The 21,395-nt window shown below is 46.8% G+C and overlaps 2 protein-coding genes across 6 annotated transcripts in view; one reads left to right on the top strand and one right to left on the bottom strand.

Annotated features, from left to right (window-relative positions):
* PHF21A (PHD finger protein 21A) overlaps window positions 1–13,738 on the bottom strand; it is a 121,390-nt gene extending 107,652 nt beyond the window's left edge. For 3 of the 5 annotated variants that reach the window (XM_085224753.1, XM_085224748.1, XM_085224752.1), the window contains exon 1: window positions 13,548–13,694. The gene's annotated coding sequence lies outside the window, so the exon portion shown is untranslated. Of the gene's footprint in view, window positions 1–13,096; window positions 13,264–13,547 lie in introns of those variants that run through there. The other 2 variants (XM_085224751.1, XM_085224749.1) reach the window with 2 other exon arrangements.
* LOC146544283 (uncharacterized) lies at window positions 13,466–17,017 on the top strand. The gene is made up of 4 exons (XM_085224756.1): window positions 13,466–13,734; window positions 13,960–14,271; window positions 16,025–16,107; window positions 16,760–17,017. The coding sequence occupies exons 1-4, from the start codon at window positions 13,732–13,734 to the stop codon at window positions 16,797–16,799; spliced, it is 438 nt and encodes a 145-aa protein (XP_085080882.1). The 5' UTR covers window positions 13,466–13,731; the 3' UTR covers window positions 16,800–17,017.
* The last annotated feature ends 4,378 nt before the right edge of the window (window positions 17,018–21,395 follow it).

The following is a 21,395-nucleotide window of genomic DNA, read 5'->3' as shown; positions in this document are numbered from 1 at the left end:
ACTTCAGTAAGAGACTACTAAAACAGTTTACTGCTGAACGTCAACCCGAGGCTTATGCAGAACCAGCGCCTCAAAATACAAACGACTAACAAGACATTAGAAGAGCACACGTCAGAGTTCCTGTTCTCTAGCAATGCCGTAAGATGCTGGCAGAAACCAGAAACATATGGCTTATGTGAAATTTAGGGTGATACCTGGAGATGCTTCAGAATAAGAGACATAAATTTCAATGATTATTACTCAACACCACACCAGAGCCTAACACTATGGATAGTCACTGAATCAATCCCATGACGTCTGAAACACCACTCACACCTTCCAGCGAGCTGCTTTACACTAGGTGCTGAGGTATATAACAAAAAGGGAGCCGAATCTCTCATGTTTGCATTAGAATATGATTTTTCTGAGCAGCACCGGAAGAGTCAGTGGAAGCAACGCTGGACCCAGCAGCTGGGATAAATGCTGAAATCTGAGCATTGCCGATGCTGCTGATTCTCCACTTGGAAAAGTGGGTTGTCCAGATTCATGGAGCAAGATACCTGACTCTCAGCAGTGCTCACATGGGACAGCTGGAGAATTCTGCTCACATCAGCTATGTACTGAATAGTTTACCAAGCAGCTAAGACTTCAACACTGACAAAACTGGTTGTTTTTGCTGTGCATTGAACTGCTTCATGCAACTGACTACGTTAAATCCTTTGTCCCAGACTCATAAAACATGATACAGAAACATAGTGATATTATTATGCACTGGAGATAACGGAAGCATTCACACACTGATCATAGTCAAAGTGCATCCTGGAGATGTTTCAGTTCAGTAAATGTAAGTACTAACCTTAACTCCGACCCTCTGGGTGCATTAAGAATATGTAACAGTATCTGTAGAAACATAACCACACTTGCATGGGAATTTGCAATTTTTTTGTGCTAATTCTACTATAGCATTAGGGAGAGCCAGAAAGGGGGACCAATAAATAAATAAATAAAAATCCAGGAGCAACAACCACCACCACCACCTTTTGATATTTTTTCAAGCCCTGAAGAACTTAACTCTGGCCTCTTTCTGGGCAGCGGGCCTTATCTATGCAACTCCACACTCCCATAGGATTTCAAATTCTCATCTATTAATCATAATCTCCCCTATGCACCATAAGGTCTCTATTTCTTATTCAAACACCTACTTTTCCTTCAATCCAAGATAACCTAATATGAGAATATATCCCAAACTTCAAAAACAAAAGTACCTTCCATATTTTGTATGATCTGTTTTATGAGAGTCTCACCTCCTCTGGGGCAAGCACTGCTTATTTGTACACCACCCACACATGATCAGTAGATTGCCTTTAAGCTTGTTTCTGTTTGTGCTGCAGCAACAGTCAGGACTTGAAGGCAGTGGGCAGTTTCCTGAATTAAATGCAAGAGGGAAGGCCTCTGCTTTTGGGCTAAAGCCTTCAACAAACACATAGCAAAGCAGAATAAATGAACTCATTTCTGCCTCAGCTTCTAATCTGAAACACGGCAATGATAATATTCACCAGACTGACCTGTTATCTTTCAAGTGAAGCAGATTCTCAAATAACGACAGGCACACCTATACACCAGTGAATAAACTGTGCTGATTCACAACAGTGGATTGCCTGGGCCAAATACCATGCAGTATTAACAAGTCAACAGGAAGCACTCCAAAATTATTACACTGATGTGCTCTCATCTTCCTTCCCCTACATTCCAGCCAGCTGACAATCTTGCTGCTCCCTGTACATACTACAGGCACAGGTAACAAATCTTGCCTCCCCGTTCCCTTTTACGTTCTCCATTCTCATCCCTTAGAAGCCTTGGTTTTTCTTCCCCTCATAAGCTCACAAATGGGAACTGTAGCATTTGGAGAATGGTATTTGTAGCTGGGGTAGTCACACTCAGTGTGGGAGTACTGAAGGTAGTCGCTAATCCGAAAGGAAGGATTCAAGTCATCATACACTTAATAGAAGTTCTTTTCTTTTCAAAACCATGATTATTCAATATAAGTAAAAAGATTTACACACTAGATCATGTAAACGTAGCACAGAATCCTCACCAATCTAACACAGAATCACATAAGTACAAAATTAGAGTTTAATGGAAAAAAAGCTGGGTACAAGACTCCTGTAGAGTGAAAGTAGACTTCTGCTACATGAAAAACAGTGTCCAAGATATGGCTTTACTGTTACTCACACTGACTGTCACAGTTTTTTTAACTGATTGTTTCCTTGGAGTGGGAATGCTATAATGCAGTTGTATCCATTTTAATAGATAAATCCCAATGCTGATGGAGAATGAAAGTGTTTCACAGAACATGGCATGATTGCACCTTCTAAGCCAAAGGATCAGCAGTCTGAAGTAGTCAACCATCCCTCTCCCTCATGTGAGTTTTGCTCCCATGGAGCCAGGAGCCATCCCCGCAGGGTTTCACCCAGGGCAGAAGGCAGTAACGTCCTGCTGAGGGACATCTCTCTTTCAGATCCCTTCACATCAGCATCACTACAACCTTAACCTGCTCCCCTGGCATCCTCTGGTTCCACAGACACGAGAGCCCCACCACAATGCTGTCCTAGGAGACGGGAGACAGCAGCCACAGGGCAAGAGGGCAGACAGCCAGATGAGGCTGAACAGCACTGCATGTACTGAACTGAACTAATGCTGCATGTATCAAAGCAGCACCAAGAGCCTCCAACTCCAACTCTGTGTTGCCAAGACTGACACTTGCAATGTTCATGATCACAGAACTACTGTGCTATCAGTGCGGCGGCCATTCTTACTGCAACTTCTTTGAACTAATTCTTTTCTATAAAATTTAACGCCCAGATTTTTAATGGTCCTATTGCTGCGCTAGAAAAGATGTTTAAACACATTTGTCTCCACACACACAAGAATTCTTATGTGCTCCTTTCATTACCTCATCCTCACATAGTGCTCTTCCTGCTGTTTTAAGGGTTTTTGTTTGTTAAATCCCACAGGGGAAAAAAAAAACCCTCAGAACCTCAGCTTCTCTGTATTTAGACTCTGGTCATTACACAATGTGGGGGGGAGTGTGGAAGCCATATGAGGACCAGAAACATATGTGAAAGCTTATTGCATGACGTCAAGCCCCTTCTAACACAACCTCTGATCCCCAAGAAGACCATATGAGTCTGGACTACCAAAGATTACAGCATCAAAAGCAACACAGGAAAAAAAAAAAAAAAAAAAAAAGAAAAAAAAAAATCAAACACCACAAGGGAAGTTTCATAGCTTAAAACAAGTTTCACATGCAAAGCAGCAAAAATGTAGGGAAAAATGCATGGATAGTATTTCATCACCTTTCCTATATTATGCAAGAATTCCTGATGAAGTCACAGAAGTCTGACAGACCTGAGAGAAAATAAAGATTTGCCTCATATGTAATACTTCCCACTCACACGAAGCAGGAATTTAACAGATACCCGTCAACTTCCTTAGTAAAAGTTTTCAAAAGCTTTTGAGCAAGTCAGCTTACAGGAACAATGCTGTAATCATCCATTATATCAAAAATTTACTCAGCATATAGAAAACCAATAGTCTGGGACAAAACCAAGAGGCAGAGGAGGCAGATTAAGTTAGAAAAGAGAAAACAGAAAGGAGTCCAAAATTCTGAGGAATCAGACATGCTTATCTTACACCAGGAAGGAGCAAATCTAAGATCAGTCTTCCCACTCATGCAGTTCTGTAGCAACGACAACAGCAATTCAAAACAACAACTTGCGGTGCTTGCATTAATTAGCGCAGGCACAGATCTGCGCTGAACTAAACAACCCCACAGCTGAGGGGATACTGCTCATCCAGTCAGGGACCAGCCCAGAGCGTGCATTTAGATGAAAGAGACCAACAGCATTACATTTTGACTGGCTGCAAAATTTGCAGCTCATCATCACAGGAACAGACACGTGATTCAGTTAAGCACAGCACAACCTATTAGAGCTCTGCACCAACAGCCAGACAGCCAAGTATCATTCCTGCAAGAAGTAAGCTGGGAAAAAACACTGCAAGTACGCTGCAAGCTTGAAGTCTAGAAGAAATTGACATCCAGTGTTAAGAATTCACAATAATTATGAGAGGGGGGAGATTTCCACGTGTACTTAAAGCTCGAAGTTCAAAGGAAAAGCAAAGCTGGTGAAACATATCAAAGCAAGCAGGCAATGGAAACAGACTGATTCTGAAATAAGTCTCATGGTGATAAATCCGGCCATTTCAGCAGGATTTTCTGATAATGCAGAATAAGAGGTATGATGGGATTCACCTTTGGGAGAGGGAAAAGAATTGCAGCTGGCTAAGGAGAGCTATCTCATGCCCAGAAACAGCAAAAACTGTTCTAGTCTTTCCCAGTGTATTCCTGACCAGAACAGAATCTGAAAGGGTAGCAAAGGAAGCTTAGGTTGCCACATCCTTTCCATTCAGAGTCACTGACAAGAGCATCCTTAACACAGCAAATTCATACTGCACACACAACAAGATTTACACGATAAAGAGTTTATCAGAGACAATTACTGTAAGCTAAGCCCTGATCCAAACTACCAAAAGTTTCATCATTAGCACAGACCATCATAGTCCTTCTACAAAGTTATGAAAAAGGTTTCTTAGAGGTGCAGGGTTTTTTGTTCTTTTTTTGGTGTTTTTTTGTTGTTGGTGGTGGTTTTTTTTGAGTGCCTTTTGTTGTTGTCTGGTTTTAATTATTATTTTTAAAATCCATTACACATTAGGTTATGCAAATTTAAGACCGATCACCTCAACTGGAGCAGTTTTTGTCATACTGGCAAAAAAGAAGAGACAGAGACAAATCCTTGGACGTGTCAAGGACTAATTTCTGGCTTTCATGTAAAATTTTGTTGTGTTAGCACATTAAGCAAAAGCTCTGAATAAATACATTCCACGTTCTTACAAAGCTTTACAGGAGCTCAGTATTAGTCACTTTTTTAAAGGAACAGCAAAGACACAGGCACACAAAGTAACTGGCATGAGATCCAAGGGCCAGCAGCAACCATCAGAAACAGAAGCCAGATTCTTCAAACCCTGTTAGGGGCTGCAGCCCTTTAAAACTACATTCGGAGGCGGGAGGAAATGAAGTCACCCGTGGCACTCCTGATCCAAAAGCAGACTTCCCATCGACTTCAGCAGGGCCTGAATTTCCTCCCAGATCAGGACACGTTTGCTCTTACGAGATAAGAGATACTTACAGAAGAGTTGCTCTGTAAAGCTATGCACCAAATCCTTTTGTACATCCCTATTACCCATATTCCTTATCTCGAATACCCCGATACAGCAGCGTTACAAGGGGCACTGTCACAGGCTCTGCACAGAAGGTACTACGTCCTTGAAGGACAAAATACATCACCGTTCCACTACAGAGGGATTTATCTCAGTTTCTTCTTCTGCCGGTTGTGTGGTTCCAATTGGTGATGGGATTTTCATCCTTGCACTGCAACAATAACAACATTCTAATTATGTCAATACACCAATAGTAACTATTTAGCTAACTGTGTGACCTGCCAGCAGCTTGCTCTCCATGGGCTGTGAATCCTTAAAGAAAACTACGTTGCCATCAGCAAACACTGTTAACTGTCACAGCACACACAAGGTTTTAGGTATGGATTTCACTTATTTCTCTCTATTTTAAACAGAGGTGTCAGCAAAGTACAGCCCATACAACCCATCAGTGCTGACAAAACACATCCCCAACCTCGAAGAAGCTATCAGTACCTAAATATCTGTCACATTTAAGATTTGTACGGGTGAAGGAGAAAACAGCTTTTTTTGTCAACTTTTCTTTTTTCTCACGGCTACAAAGGAAATACACGCTCTAAATTCATATTGAGTGGAATTTCATGAGTTTCATAGAGAAGAATTCTGCCGTGCAGACCTAGATATAAGCTAGTTATGCTAGACGCACAGAAGCTACTTCCCAATTGTAGACGTTTGGAGGTCCTGATCGCGCTACTACTGCTTTTAGACATTCAGACTTATGCACAACTTAACATAAAACACAGATGAACTTTTACAGGACTGGAGCTCTAATTAAACTCTTCAAAAACATGAAAAAGGCTCATATTGCTTGGCACTTAATGATAAGTCTTTTTTGGTTATGAATTCCCACAAACTTCAGAACTTATAAATTGACCTAATAAATTGGGATCAAGAGTTAAAGTTAATTTTGAAGTAAACAAGTGCTTAAGACAACTGCAGTATCCAAGATTTGGCACACAAGACTACAGCAAATACTAAACTTGCTACAGGCCTAACAATTGAAATCATATTAATGTCCACATTAACTGCAGCAAGTCCTGCTCAACATAAGTCAACGTGAAAACAAGTAATTCTTATGGATACAAAACAACAACAAAAAAAGATCCAAACAAACCACCTTTCTGAAAGTTCCTATTCCTCTATCTCCTTTCCAGAAACGCTTCGCTTTCTTCAATGCAAGCTCCACGTGAATCCAAGCTCAATGGCCAGAGCTGAAGCACTGTGAAACAAGAGCACTGGCCACAGCGTGCTTCTGGCCTCACTTGCCAACAGAGGAATCAGGGATTCCGTGCATCCGTGGTGACAACAGTGATGTCACTAACTGCCATGGCAGGGAAGCAGCACACCTCCCTGTGCCCTCATGGTTTCAGCTGAAGCAGCCCCACAGTGAAGTCAGTTCTCAGCAGGCAAAGAGCTGCTCACACGCCCTCTCCCCGTGGCAGAATCCACTGTAAGCACCAAGCAGCACTTTAGGAGGAACAAGGCACCAGTAGCACAGAGGGGAGCCTCCTCCTGCCACATTTCCATCCACAACATTACCTTGAAATTTCCAGAAGATCAAACACTGTACTTGCAATCACAGATGAGACAAGAGATTCATGCAATTACTTATGTACTCTTTGTATAAAAACACACGTGCAGCTGGAGAACTGACTTCATCACTTGCTTTTCCCTAAAGATACCACTTGACTAGAAGCCGACTCATGGATAAACGCATGTGCTGCTGCACAGCAGTAGCAGCCAGCTGTACTGATAGGGATTGCTCACGGCAGCGACGATCCAGTTTCTAGGATTTATAGCATATTTCACCTGTCACCCTAAGCCTCAAGCTCCCACATGCGCAAACTACAAGTCCCAAGATGCAGCAGTGCATCACTACCCAGACAAGCCTGCAGATAACATTGGAGCACGGCACACTGGGGCCTGTAGTTTGCACAAGCAGTGCTCAGCAGAGAGCCCAGCTGTAGGCCATATTGCACGCTCCGCGGGCCAGAACACACACACGGCACAAGGATGGGAAGCCAGCAGGTAAGAAGGGCCAGCAGCTACCACTCACAGGCTGGAGCTGTTAAGGAGTCAAAGACTTCAGTATAAACACGTCAGCTATCCGACAATTGAGAAATCAGCAGTTTAGCTACTTTCAAGGATGCAGAACAGAATATGGCTTTTTAATCTCACTGCACGTAGAGATGTTACATTTTTTTTTCCAGGACTGCTATGCTTTTAGTGCTAAAGCCTGTTTTCAAAGAGCACTCTTCTGAATATCAATAGGAAAAGTACGTTTGGTGAGGGGCACATTCTTCCTGTCCAGAATTTACTCAGCTGGAAAGAGATGCCTTCTTCCTCCATTTCTGAGCCGTGCTGAAGCAGAAGCTCACGTCTCTTCCAAGAAGCAGCTGAGCTTAGCTGAACGCTAAATAGCTGCATCTCAGCGTAGGCCTCAGAGAAGAATACGTTGTACTTCAGCAAAGGGAAGGGCAGCTCCCCCTACCAGTCTGCTCTAAGAAGGTTTTAGTGAGGAAGGAAACAACCAGTGCTCAAAATGAACAAGTCTTCCTTGTTGTTTTCTTCCTCCTTCTCCTCCCGAGCTCAGGATTTTTCTTATTGTTAAGAAACAGGAACATGCCCCTGCAATTCCATCTCTAAGGATCAGTACATTTCACCAGCCTTGTGGAAGAGCGGTCTGGCGGCGCTGTCAGCTAGCGAGGAGGAGCACAGCACCCAGGGAAACAGGCAGAGGGCCCCGTGCTGCAGCGAGGGGAAGGCAGCATCCCCGTCACCTGACGGACGTCCTAGCGCATCGCCCCCGTAGGCAAAAGGCCTCAGAAGCATCTGAGGGTTTTGTCAATACAGTGATACTGTCCATAGGCCAAAGACAGCTGTTGCCATAGTTACTATCAGTCAGCTTAACAGAAAATAATTATTGCGATTACTCAGAAGTTTCGCTAAAACAATTTAAATCTTGACTCGGATACCACTGGAGCACTCCCATTAACCATCTGCAGCCTCTGGGACACACACAGTTACCTGTGGTGGGACGGCAGGCTTGGAGGGGAACACGGGAAGGAAGGGACGTTCCCTAGCACTGACAGCGAACATCAAGCAGGCACAGACGCAGCCAGCAGCCGACCACAGCCCTCCTCTGGGTGCGAGTCCCCCTCCTGCAGGCCCAAGGCCAGCCGGGCTCAGGCCACCTCAGAGACCCCGACCTGCTCTCCAGTGCGCTCCCCTCCATGCTCCCATTCAAGAAAACGCACTGGCTGTGTTTTCAAAACATATTTCTAATTACACACGCAACGGTACAGCCCATCATTTTAAGAGGCAACCAGCACAAGTGAACTTGCTAACACCGCCTTTTGTCCTAGGAGCACGGTGCTGTCAGGGAAGGGCAGCAGCCGGAAGACGCGCATTTTAAGGCATCAGGCATTAAAATAGAAGCGGCGTGAACACGGCCTACGAGACAGCTCACGCTAAGCAGAGCCTCGCTCCTTATGCACCACGCAGAAATGCATTCCACCGCTAACAGCAAGCGGCAGGCTGGGGTGATGTGGTGACGTTTGCTTTCTGGTGGGGTTTTTGTTTTGGGGTTTTCTTTTTTTTTTTTTTTTTCGCAGGATGCTCTGAGCACACAATCTGTAATCAAAGAGCGAGCGTTTGCAGCGACAATGAACAAGAAACCTCAGGTAAGAAGGAGCGTTCAATAGGTCAAACCACCACAGCACAGAGCTTTTAAGGCACAGGGTACTTGATAATTCCTATGGAGATATTAAAGTGATGTAAACAGCACAATACAAAATAAATTCTGCAGAGAAACCTAGACCGAGGAGCGCATTTTTTTCCCCTCAAAAGCCTAGGACGATCAAAGTGTTAAAACAAAAGGGTCGGTGGCAAAGTTGTGGCTTTGTTAGGGAGCAGGCACAGCACTCAGCCCAGTCCAAAGGAATGGATCTTTCTGAGCTTTCTACAGATTTAAAGATTTGGAAAACAGGTGAGTGCAACTATAAAGCCTGATTGTTACACAAGCACGCCTTTCCTCAGTGCTAAATACATTTCTAAAAATAACTGACTTCTTTGTACGTTTTGCAGCCATCTATACCTACACTTGGCACCCCGCTTTTGCGAAGTTTTAACATAAAAGTAGAGTCAAGCAACTTAAGAACATACTTTACCAATTTTAAGAGCAAGGAGGTGCAAGAGCCATGCATTATTTACAGCTCAGAAACACACAGGTTCTGTGGGGTTTTTATTTTTTTTCCCCTTTTGTAATGAGACTGTGTTTGTAACAAGGAAAAAAAAAAAAAACACAAAGTTTCCCCCCAGCTGTAAATAAACTTCTTTTTTTGCCTGCATAACGCATCTCTCTATCACCGGCACAAGCCAGACATCGGTGTTGTGCTGTGCTGAACATGAAATATTAATGTAGGATACCCATAAAAACTATCCTTCAGCTCACCCTCTTCTTGCAGGTACATCCCTTACCCCTCTCCCCAGCGGCACCCTGCACTCCCTGAGCACTGCCCCACCTTCCCAGTACACGGCTTGCTCCCAAGTAACCTTTTATAGTTAAAATACATCAGAAGCAGGATGCGAGTTGCTTTCTGGCACAGAATAATTGAACAAGGGCAATTCATGAACATGCAGGAACCAGGCCTTTGTGGAGCCTTACACTTCCAGCACACAGCCACGCATGTGACCACACAGTTGTGAGCATAAAGGGTGAAGGGAACAGTAAAGAAATACTGTTACAAGCTTGATAATAGGTTTTTAGCACTGCCCTTCTGCATGAGGAGCCTTTCCTAAAGGCAAGGCAGTGGAACAGCTCGCATTGCCCACAATGCCCCCTTCTAAAAGCAAAGCCCTACCAGGCCATGAAGGCCTTTCTGGATGATTTTAAACAAAACCAAGAAGCAACAAAACCGAAACAACAGAAAAAAGGTTAAGGCACCAACATATGTTTCTCACGTGACGTTCATCTTGAGTTTCTGAACCGCACGCCAAGCGCCCCTAACACAAGAAACAAGATAGTCCTTCAAGGTCTGTACAGACGGCGTGGAGCTGAAAGAGAAATCTCTCTTATAAACAAATCCCGATAGGATCGGTCCACTTCACTGCATAAGCTTCACCCTGCCTCTACAAAGTGCTAAGGAACTGAGAAGCTACACCACGTTCATATGCAGTTATGACCATTATAAACAAACTGCACCAACAGCCTGGGCCATAGCCACGCTCTCTACTGCAGTGTTCCAGCTGCACTCCCAATTTCTGAAGCGCTACTAAAATACTACTTCTTTTCCCAGGAGAAAAAAAAAACAAACCCTAAAAAGTTCTTATCAGCTGCACAGATCCAGTCGGAGGATTTTTTTTATTAGAATTTCTACAGCAAAGTTGAACAGGCTCACAAGCAAAAGCTCATCTCTAAAAACAGCCAAGTTCAGTAAGAACTCTTTAGGCCCTATGAGTCGAAGCACAGCTGAAGCCGAGCGGCCTCGGGTGAAGAGAGCTTCACAAAATCTAAACCAAAGGCAGAGATCTTACTGTTGGAGCTGGAAAAACACATCCGCATTTTTCTTTGAACTGCAGAAAATTCACAGCTCCCTTCTTTTTCTCTATTTAAGTTCTCTGAAGGGAAGTTTTCTATTTTCATTCCCTAGAGGAAGAAAACAACCCTCCCCCTCTGATGCCTCCTCCCACCTCACAACAAATCCAGACCACGATGCACAAAAAGAACAGAGATTAAAAGCTTTCAGATAGAAATCTTCAGATGAATAATAGTAACATAATCCCAAAGAAAAAAACATATATATATATTCCTTGATGTGGCACTCTGAATTACAGCCCACGGGCACCGCCAAGGCCCCTCCCCAGCCCGACCCCAGTTCCAAGCTGCCTGGCTCAGCAGGGCCGGACACTGGGGGCAGGATGGGCAGCAGGTGCTGAGTGAGCACCTTCTTGCTGCTGGGCAAGTGGCTCTCCAGGCCTCCGAGGGATGTCCCATACACAGCACAGAATCCAGACACTGCTTAATGCTCACTCTATATCAGCCCAAACTTCTGGATGATAAGAACTACCAGACAACAATCAAATGTTTCTACAACAGTTAGGCTGAAAGCTTTAAAAACACGTAGAAGCACCATCTATTTTCCCCCCCCCAACACAGATTTAAAGGTTTGTTTACTGAGCAACAGAATTCCTTATTAAAAACAGCAATTAAAAAAAGCAAACCTTCAAAGAAATAGTTCCACTGAATTGTCATGCAGCATGCCAGATGCAAACAGAATCTCCAAACCCTGTGATGTTTCTACTAACGCATGGTAACTAACTTCTCCAGCTAACATGAGTGGTTCTAAGAACTTTTTGATTGTTTAAGAGCCGGGTCTTACTAGGAACTTAGTGTCAATGTTTGGATACAAACTATAGAGTTATATGCACAGGCATCAACAAACTTAGAAGTTTCAGCGTTACACGTTAACTGGGTAAAGGCATCAGAGTCCTAGTTTTCCAAGGCTTTAAGAAGAACACTACTACCTGCATCAATTAAGCTCCAAACAATCCTCTCCCTATCTAAGCCTGGCACTTCCCTGCTCCGTAGCACACCAGGCAGGCACAGAGGAACCCAATGACAGAAGCGAGACTACTCAGGCATCCTCCTTGTTACAAGCAAGCACAGCCACAAGGCAGAAACAAAAAGTAAACAGTCAGCTCCAGACCTTATTTCTGACACCTGAGGACACACAGCTAAGGATGACAAGCCCCAGTTACCTCCTGCGGTGCACACGGGTGTCCACCCCCTGCCCTGACAGCAGGCAGCAGCAACTCCAGCAAAGCTAACACCACGGGCCCAGGTGAGTGCCTGCCCCTATCCAGCATCTCGTGCAGCCCTCCAGCACGCAGGTGCTGCACCAGAGGCCTGTCCATGCAGCCCCCCCATAGCAGAGAAAAGTTGATGGTAGAGCTGGCACTCAGGCCCAAACAGCACGCAGAGGGAAGGAGGGGAGCGGGAAGGGACGCGTGCCTCCCCATAGGTCTGTGGGCAGTCACCGTTACACGCAATTAAAAAGTGGGAACAGGTGTAGCAGATACCATACTTTGATAGCCGAACAAAGAATATTACAGCACGTGACCGAAATGCGATGACATTTGTTCACCAATCGAAAACAAAAGCCACTCTCCAATGGCACTCTTTCCTCCACCCCCAAGAATTAGGAACTTGGAAACCTCTCCATATTGAAGCTCATCTTCTCCCGGCCTCATTTTTTGACACTTGAGAAGAAGTTGAAGAGAGAACCTCACGCACCCGGCCGCCCCAAACCCACCCCGAGCCCAGGTGCGCCGTCCCGCCCCGGCATCACGGAACTGCGACCGCGAAGCAGCTCGCCCGACGGCAGAGCTCCGAATAATAGAGAGAAAGGGAAGAAAAACAACAGCGGGGAAAAAGGAAAACACCACCGCGGAGACGAGCGAAGAAAGGAGCATGCACACGAGCACCACACCAAATGGCAGAGTCCCACACAGGGCCGCTCCACCTACGCACGGAGGAGGGCAGGGACGGCGGCGATGAGGACGGGGCACGGCGCGGGCCGGGAGCGGAGCGTCGCTGCGGGCGGCCCGGGGCGGGGGCAGCGGCCGGCGGAGTACAACTTGCAGAAGAAGCGGAATTTTCCCGGCCGCTGCTCGGGCCACAAAGACGAATGAAAAGAAGGTGGAGGAAGGAAGGAAGGAATAAAATTTAAAAAAAAAAAAAAAAATTAAAAAAAAAAAAAAAAAAAAGCCTGCGGCAGCGGGTTTACTACGAATGATCAATCACCGAGAGCGAGCGGCATCATCCCCCAGCCCGGCACCAAACTTCCCCGGCAGCATCGCGGCGCTGGGCCCGGCCGGAGGGAGCGGGCCCGCAGCCCCCCGTCCCCGCGGGGGCCCGGCGCGGTGTCATCCCGGCCCGCTCCTCCCCCCGCCCGGCCGCCACCTCCCTCGGCCCCGCGTCCCCCTCCTCCTCCTCGCCCCGCCCGCAAACTTCTAGCGGGGCCCCGGGGGCCGCGGCGCCCCGGGACGCTGCACCCCCCCACCCCCCAACCACACAGACAGACACACAGACACACACACACAGACACACACACACCTCCCCGGGGAGGGGCCGGGGGCGGCGGCGAAGTTGCGGCGCAAGTTGGGCGCGGGGCGGGGGGCGGCGGGGTCGGGGGGGGGCAGGGAGGAGGAGGAGGAGGAGAGGAGGAGGAGAGGAGGAAGGCGGGATACTACACCCTGCTGGCGGCGGTGCGGCGGCGGCGGGCCCCCTGGCAGGACCTGGCTGCGAGGGGGAGGACTCTTCTTCATAGGGGGAGGGTGCTGGGGCCGCCGCTCCTCCGGGCCTCCCTGTGCCCCTCTTCCGGGCGCCTCTCTCTCTCTCCTCCTCTCACTTTCTTTAAGCTAAGCGGGGAGTGGAAGATGGTAGGTTGCTCCCTTCTCCTCCTCCTCCTCTTCGCTCGCTCTCGCCTCCGTGGGGTCCTGTTCCTTCCCCCTGTCCGCGGGGGGCTCCTCCTGCGGCGGGGAGGAGGGGGCGGGCGGGGCGGGAGGCACGGAGCCGGCGAGGCGCAGGAGGAGAGAAACTGTGACACAAAAACAAGCCGCGAAGCTGAACTCTTCTTCAATCCCATTCACCCGGCCCGGCCGCAGCACCGCGCCGACGGATCCCTCCGCCGACGGCCTCCCTGCCTGCCTGACGCGCGCTCCCGACGCGCCGCCGAGCGCGCCCCCGCCCGCCCCCACCCCGCGGTGGGGGGGGTCCGGCCCGCCGCCCTCGGAGGCCCCCCGTCGCTCCTGGAGCGTCCCCGCCGCCCCCTCGCCTCCGTGCCGGCGGGGGCGGCCGCGCCGCCTCCTCCCGAGGGGGACTACTTGACGCGTCGGTGCGGCGAATTTATTTCCCTTTGCCTAAGGAACGGGCTGTGCTGCGGCACCCATTGCCTAGGGAAAAAGCCCGGATGTGAAGTGAGTGAAACTAAAGTAGAGTGAAGTAGGGCACCAAACTCTGCCGGAGCCGCGCCGCCCGCGCGCCGCCTCCCTCAGCCGCCCCCCGAGCGGCGGCGGCCGCCGCCGCTCGGGGGGCGGCTGAGGGAGGCGGCGCGGCGCGGGGCCGTTAGCCGTCTCCCCCTCCCCCCTCCCGGCCGGCCGGCGCGCGGGGCTCGGCGCGGGAGCGCGCGCGGCGGGGCCGCGCGCAGGAAGCTGGGTCGCGGGCGGGAGGAGCCGCGCGCGCGGGGCCCCGCCGCGAGGGGCTCCTCACAGGAAGTTGATGCAACAGGGCCGCGTCCGAGCCGCCGCCGTCACGCCGAAATAGCGAAATAAAATCAAACGGCGAAACCCATCGCTCCGAGCCGCGCTCGGTTTTAATTACCGCTTTCCCGTCAAAGTTCTGGGGGGGAGGAGGGGGGGTTTGCCGGGGAACTTTACAGCTTTCTTAAAGCGGCAGCTCCTGGGTTCCCATAATTACGTAAGGAACTCAAGACTGCTTTTTTTTTTTTTTTCTCCCCCCGAATGAAATTAAGTTTCCAATTTGTAGACAGGAGCCTGAAAACACGAACCTTAAAGGTATAGAACCGAAGCAGAGTCACCCAAACGGGCATCTGCTCACCTCACAGCGCTCGCCTTTCTCTGGGATAGTTGCACAGGACAGACATGGATCAGATAGAGCACGTCCAGAGGAGGGCCACAAAAATGATCCAAGGGGTGGAACACCTCTCCTTGAGAGCTGAGGCTGTCCAGCCTGCAGAAGAGAAGGCTGCCAGAGACTTGAGAGTGGCCTTCCAGTATCTAAACAGGGCTGTAAGAAAGGATGGGCCTTTAGCAGGATTTGTTGTGAGAGGACAACAAGAAATGGTCCCAAACTAAAGGACAGTAGATTTAGATTGGATATAAGGATTAAGTTTTTTACGAGAAGGGTGGTGAGGCACTAAAACAGGCTATTCAGAGAGGTGGTACATGCCCCATCTCTGGAGATGTTCAAGGTCAGGCTGGACTGTGAGCACTCTGATCTAACTGTAGGTATCATCCCTGTTTGTTTCAGAGAAGTTGGACTAGATGGCTTTTAAAGGTCCCTTCCTACTCTGATGATTGTATGATTCTTTGAAAGATCTCAACATCTCAGATTTCCCCCACATCACTTCTCACTGTGGGCCAAACGTTGCAGCCTAGTCACTAACCTGGGGTTTGGTTTTCCCTTCTGTGATAGTTGGAGGCAATTGGCTAGAGTCAGCTGCCCACAGCACAATCTGGAGCTGCTTTTGTCCTTCAGAGTGTTCGACAGATGCACCACAAATGTAAATACTGAGCCCATTTATTTCACTGTTTTTCTATCTTTCTGATTAAGGAACAAGTTAAAAGAAGTTAGAACCAGTGATTAAGTGTTACAGATTCAGCATGTTTATTCTGCTGAGGAGTCAATATGTGCGGTTTGACTAAAGTTTGTTTTAGAGATGAACTTTGGACAAAGTTCAAAGAAAAAAATCATTCACTATTACAGCAGATGTACAAAGAAATTGTATGCCATTCCTCCCAGAATTCAGGCCGTGGTAAGTGCTGCGCCACACTGTCTTTGTTAGGTGCACACTGCCTACAGAGATCTGTGGGTCATAGATGGGTGGCTCAGCCTGTCTCACACCAACCTCAGCAATTTAATCCATAGGTTCTGATCAGACATGCTGGAAGTGCTTTAATAACAGCGCACATACTCCACTCTTTTGTTCAGGCTCACGATGACAAAGAGGAGCAGTCCCAGCCTCTGCGCTACTTCTGGCTTCATTTCCACATCAGCAAAAAGGGCTTCTCCAGGTACGTGTGTAACATATTGCTTCTGGTAGCATTAGACGTGATCTCATATATGAAATTGGAAGCAACAGCACTATTAAACACACAGCTAAATGCTTGAATAAACTGACTGCCATTGTTTGTTGGCTTCATGCAGATATGCAGCATGCTTCCACTGCAAGAAAAGCAAAGCCTAGCTAGAAGTCTACAAAAAAAAAAAAAAAAAAAAAATCCCTCCTTTGCTTTCAGGGTGTCTGCCCACAAAGTTGCCCTCCACATCCCTGCCTCCTAATGTGGCATTCTCTCTGCTCATCAGAATTCAGCCTTCAGCTTGCACAAATTTTCCACTGCCTGCTTGATCACATCACCCCATCCCCTTCTCCAAGTTTGTTTCCAAAAGCACAAGTCCAAGCCAACTCCAAAGCCTTTCCAAAGTTAGTGGAAAACTTGTGATAATCAACAGGCTTTCATGAGAATTCGCAGGCATCTGCTTAGCGATGCTGTTTCTCACTGAGTGAAATGCAGGAGCGTTTCAAGAGCTGTTGCAATTTTTCTAATAATGTTCAGAAGAATAACATGTTGCTAATGTTGGTTTTGTTATATCCAGCCCATTTCATAGTGTCATTTGCTGAGAACACTTAAAGAATGTCTTCTTGGATTTTGCTCTATCACGCAGGAGCATTTTCATGGCAAGCAGCAAGCGTGAAAGCTCCTAACCTCCACGTCAAAGATGGAGCCAACAGAGCTGGGTAGCCACACGGTGCTTTCCCTTTCCACTGTTTCCAGCATCAAACTACCTCAAAAATAAATTAAAAGTTAGTTTCTTGCCTATTACTCTTCTTCCATGTGCTGTCAGCAGGAATGCTAGATGACTGCATATAGGAGGGGGGACAGCCTGTACAGCTGTGCTTGAAAGAGAAAGTTACAGACCACTTCAGGCAAGACATGCCCTTGTCTGACCAAACAGCTGGGCATTGAGCACAGGTCTCTCTCTCCAGCAGAGAGCTCCCTCCAAACACATACCTTCCTTCTCCCAGGCTTAGGGAAGAGTAGGCATAGCTCGCTTCTAGATGATACAGAAAATCAAGCAAATGGTTTAGACTACCGGCTGGAGCTAGAGCCTGAGAACACAACACACACAAGGGGCTCGCCATTAAGGATAACAACCTAACTACAAACCACACTGCTTAGCAGAATGGCTCTGACTTCAGCCATATCTTATTGCCTTACATAGGGCCCATTGAGTACAGCAACTGATGAAGTAGACCCCTACTTGCTCTAGCCCATCCAAAAGACCTGCTTACTCAGCAGTTGCCAGCTGGTCTCAGCTGGGGGTGGTGCAGCTGCAAGTTTGCTCTTCTGATGCACTACTGGCTCAACTCAGGCTGGAGGAGTCCTTGATACAATGGGCCACAAGTGGGTGAGGAGTGCATTGCTTGGGATCTGTATTCTGGGAACAGTAATTCAACCTTTGCCCCTTTCCCACTGCAAAGCTCCGTTCCCCACATCGTCCCAGCAGCATAATACCAAGTTGTCTGTGTCTCTAGTGGGTTTGTACTGGAGAGAGATGCGATTTTGCAGCTAGCCATGAAAGAACAATTTTATCTTACTATCTCTTCCCCCATCATGGAACGTTTCACTTACAGGAGATACCTTTTATTAAGTACGGAAGTCATAGAATCATAAATACATTGGGTTGGGAGGCACCTCTACTGATCATCTAGTCCACCTGTGCCACAGAGCCCAGAGAAGAAAGCGTAAGGCTGTTTGGCCAAACAGAGCTGGTCTGCATCTGGCCTATTGCACAGGGAGCAGGGGGACCTGTGAGGACCACCATGGTCTCTGATCTCTCAACAGCTCCCAGACATGCTCATCTCTGGCTCCTGCACAAGCCTGCACAGATTTCGGCTGTGTTAAGGTTTTAGTATGTCAAGTCAGGAAGGCTGGCTGCTTCTTATCTAATCTGACTTTCAGCACAATGCAGGCTATTTAACCAGTAAATCCATCTCAGATCTTCAATTTAGGTAGGCCAGCACATACTCACCCTTCACAAGCTGTTGCTCTCTGCTTCTGGAGATGCATCTGCCCTCAGAGAGCTGAGTGGCTCTGACCACTTCCAGATGGGAGGAAAATTTGAGCAGTGATATCGTCTCCAGCAATCGAGAGGAATGGGTTTCCCTACCTTTTTTTTGTATCTTTTCTCTTTAAGTAGATGTGAGCAGTCATAAAGGGGACATTGCTTACGGCTCTCGGGTGGCTGGCCAGGCTGACTAAGCACGCTTACCAATCCCGCACACTGTTTAGAATCACAATGAGCTGGAAACTGCGTGCCAAGACGTGAGCGATCCAGGGAGCAGTTACTCATTTTTAAGCCAGCAGTATGAACTATCCCATGAGCAATTGCAGCTCCATTATCAGGTAAAAGAAGCTCTTTTTGGCTCTTTGCCCTTTTTGTTAGGCAACATAATGCCCCCTCATTCAGGCTGATTTGTTGTAATATTGTCACCCCATAAAATTTTTCAGCTGTAGCTTGCTGGCCCACTGGTGGTTTCATCCATTTCCAAATCTAAATGCCCTTTTCCAGATACCTTCAGCAGAACCCTCTCACTTTTATTTCCTTAAAGCTCAGAGAGGAGAACATCAGTAGAGTCAGAAAACTGTGGATGGAAATGAAACTACTAAGTATTCAAGGACCCAAAGAAAGGAAATAGCAATCTGTAACAGATTTTCCGTGTGCCACTAGCCTGATATGTGAATGAAAGTCCACTCACAGCAGTAAACCAAGGATGCAAGCCACAAGCAATGACAGCAGCCACCAAGTTTTAACACAGGCATATAGGCATCTCAACTGGTAGGTTGCACAGAAATCAGACATTACAGGCAAACAGCATCTGTAGATGTGTCCATTCCCATAAACAGTACAACCAGTAGAAAGAACATCTTTTTAGCTCTTTTAAGTGTTAATGATCATTTTGGCACCTAGCAGGGGAGACCTGATACAACAGAGCCTATCCTGAGAAACATCTGATATAAAAGGTGAACACAGGGGAAGGGAAGGGGGAACCAAGCTGCACCAGGTAAAGTAGGTGGTGATGATAATTTCAGGCTGCTAGCTACTTCAAATGTAGATACTGATTGCAGTTTTCAAAAATCTTTGCATAAAATTGGCCCCTGAATCCATACATATCACTAGATATGTAAGGATCCTGGGTTTTGAGGGGATGGAGAACCTAAAAATCAATTCTGTTTCCTTCAAGTGTTTAACTACACATATTTTGAGCTGAGATTACCAGCTGAGCACTAAATTCGCAGTGTTAATTTCAATCTCAGTATTGTCTTTTGTTGAATGATGTAGTACGAATAACATCAGCATTTCAAGCAGTGCAGAAGTAGTCAACTTTGGGAAGTATTTAAAAAAAAAAAAAAAACACAACACTGAAACCCCTGTATTTATCTCATGTTGGCCTGGCTGATCATTGTGCTGACAAGTAGGCCAGCTGTGAAACAACGGTTATTTAGGAGCAGTGGGGAAAGGCGTTGCCAGAGCAGAGCTGTGCATAGCTTTGCGTGCAAAAATAGGAGTTAACTATGGCTCAGTAGATAGAGAGGTGGGTGACAGTGCAAGGATTCAAAGTGGGTTTTCATGGCCTAACAACAAGCAGTGTTGGTTAATGGCAGATTATCAGAAATTAAGTACGCTGTGGGTTCTGCTACCCCTAGTTTTAGTTTTTGCCAGGTTTCTGCTCTGACTTCCTAATCTCATCTTGCCTCTTTTTCAAGTCAAAGAGCTGCATTTGGAATAGAGTGGGAACAGGCAAAGGAAAGGTCAAAAAAGAGTCAATAAGCACGGCTCCTATGAAGTGCAGCTGTAAAGTATCCCTTTTACTTAGTTTTGGCTTACATTAGAGCTACAGCATAATGCATTGCCATCATACAGTTGTAGACTGTCCTGGGTTGCAAGGGACCTTAAAGCTCACCCAGTTCCAGCCCCCCACCATGAGCAGGGACACCTACACAAGATCAGTCTGCCCAATCCAACCTGGCCTTGAACATCCCCAGGTGTTGCTTCTCTGAGCAAGATGATCCACGGCCTCATTACCGTTGCAATGAAAAATTCCTTCCTAATATCTAATCTAAATCTATTTACTCATCCTACGACTACACTGCTTGCTAGAGTCCCTCACTCATCTTCCTGTAGGCACCCTTTATTCCCTGAAGTCCACAATGAGGTCTCCCCAGAGCCTTCTCTTCTCCAGCCTGAAGAAGCACAGCTCCCTCAGTCTGTCTCCATTGGAGAATTGCTCCAGCCCTCCAATCGTCTTTGTGTGGCTCTCCTCCAGACTTGCTCCAACTGCTTCACAACCTTCTTATGCCGCAGGCCCCACTGCTTAACACAATACTCCATGTAAAAAAGAGGCCTACAGTGCTACTCCAATTTATAATTGATTTTAATTTCTTCCCCTGAAGCCTTCCATTTTTTGTGTGACAAGCAAGTTGCGTAACATATCACTCAAAAGTTAGGAAATTCAGCAATGAAGCCTGTTTGTACATTCTTTGATTTGAAATTGATTAATAACAGTAAGATGCACCAATGTTACACTTCACAGATAAAAAACAGCTAGATAATGTCAATACGTTCACCGATCTCATTAGCAGAGTTCTGTTATAGGAATAGCACACATAAACACAAACTGGGAGGGACAGCATGAAAAAAAGTTTCTTTCTGAGTTCTGTTAGGCAACTGAGTGGACACATGACATAATTTAGTTGGTTGCTCTTGCAGTGGACTTGGATAAACAGAAGTGAATTAGAATGAAAGCCTCTGGTAGTTTCAGAATGCCACAAAATTCCTGTTTACCTCAGTTGTTGAAAGCATTAATGCAGTGTTTGCCATTGGCCAAGTAGAGTTGAACAAGGAGGGCTGGAAGCTTCCTGAAGAAGGTGAAGTGGAATGGGAGCTTGTGTTGCTCCCCTTCATGGAGACATTTTGTGCCATCCTTTGTGGCAGCTAGAGGACTCACTGCCTGTCTCAAGAGAGCTGCATTAGAATTGGAAAGGCAACTCTTGGGATATGAGATCATTTGCATAAAAATGCGTGTATTGGGACTTTTCAGCTCGAAAAAAATAAATAAATAAAACTGAGAGGAAGCAATGAGAGGCCTGCTAGATGAAGAACAACACGAAGAAGGGGGCTGGGGAGCAATCGGTTACCACTTCTCAGTGTGAGAGAGAAAGCAGCAAGAAGTGAATAGATTGGACAGTGCTTAGAACAAACAAAAAGCAATACCTCTTCACCCAACTCATAATCACAT

The sequence above is a fragment of the Meleagris gallopavo genome, chromosome 5, assembly GCF_905368555.1.
Source record: "Meleagris gallopavo chromosome 5, MGAL_WU_HG_1.1, whole genome shotgun sequence".
Classification (NCBI taxonomy): domain Eukaryota; kingdom Metazoa; phylum Chordata; class Aves; order Galliformes; family Phasianidae; genus Meleagris; species Meleagris gallopavo.
This window is presented reverse-complemented; position numbering and strand designations above follow the sequence as displayed.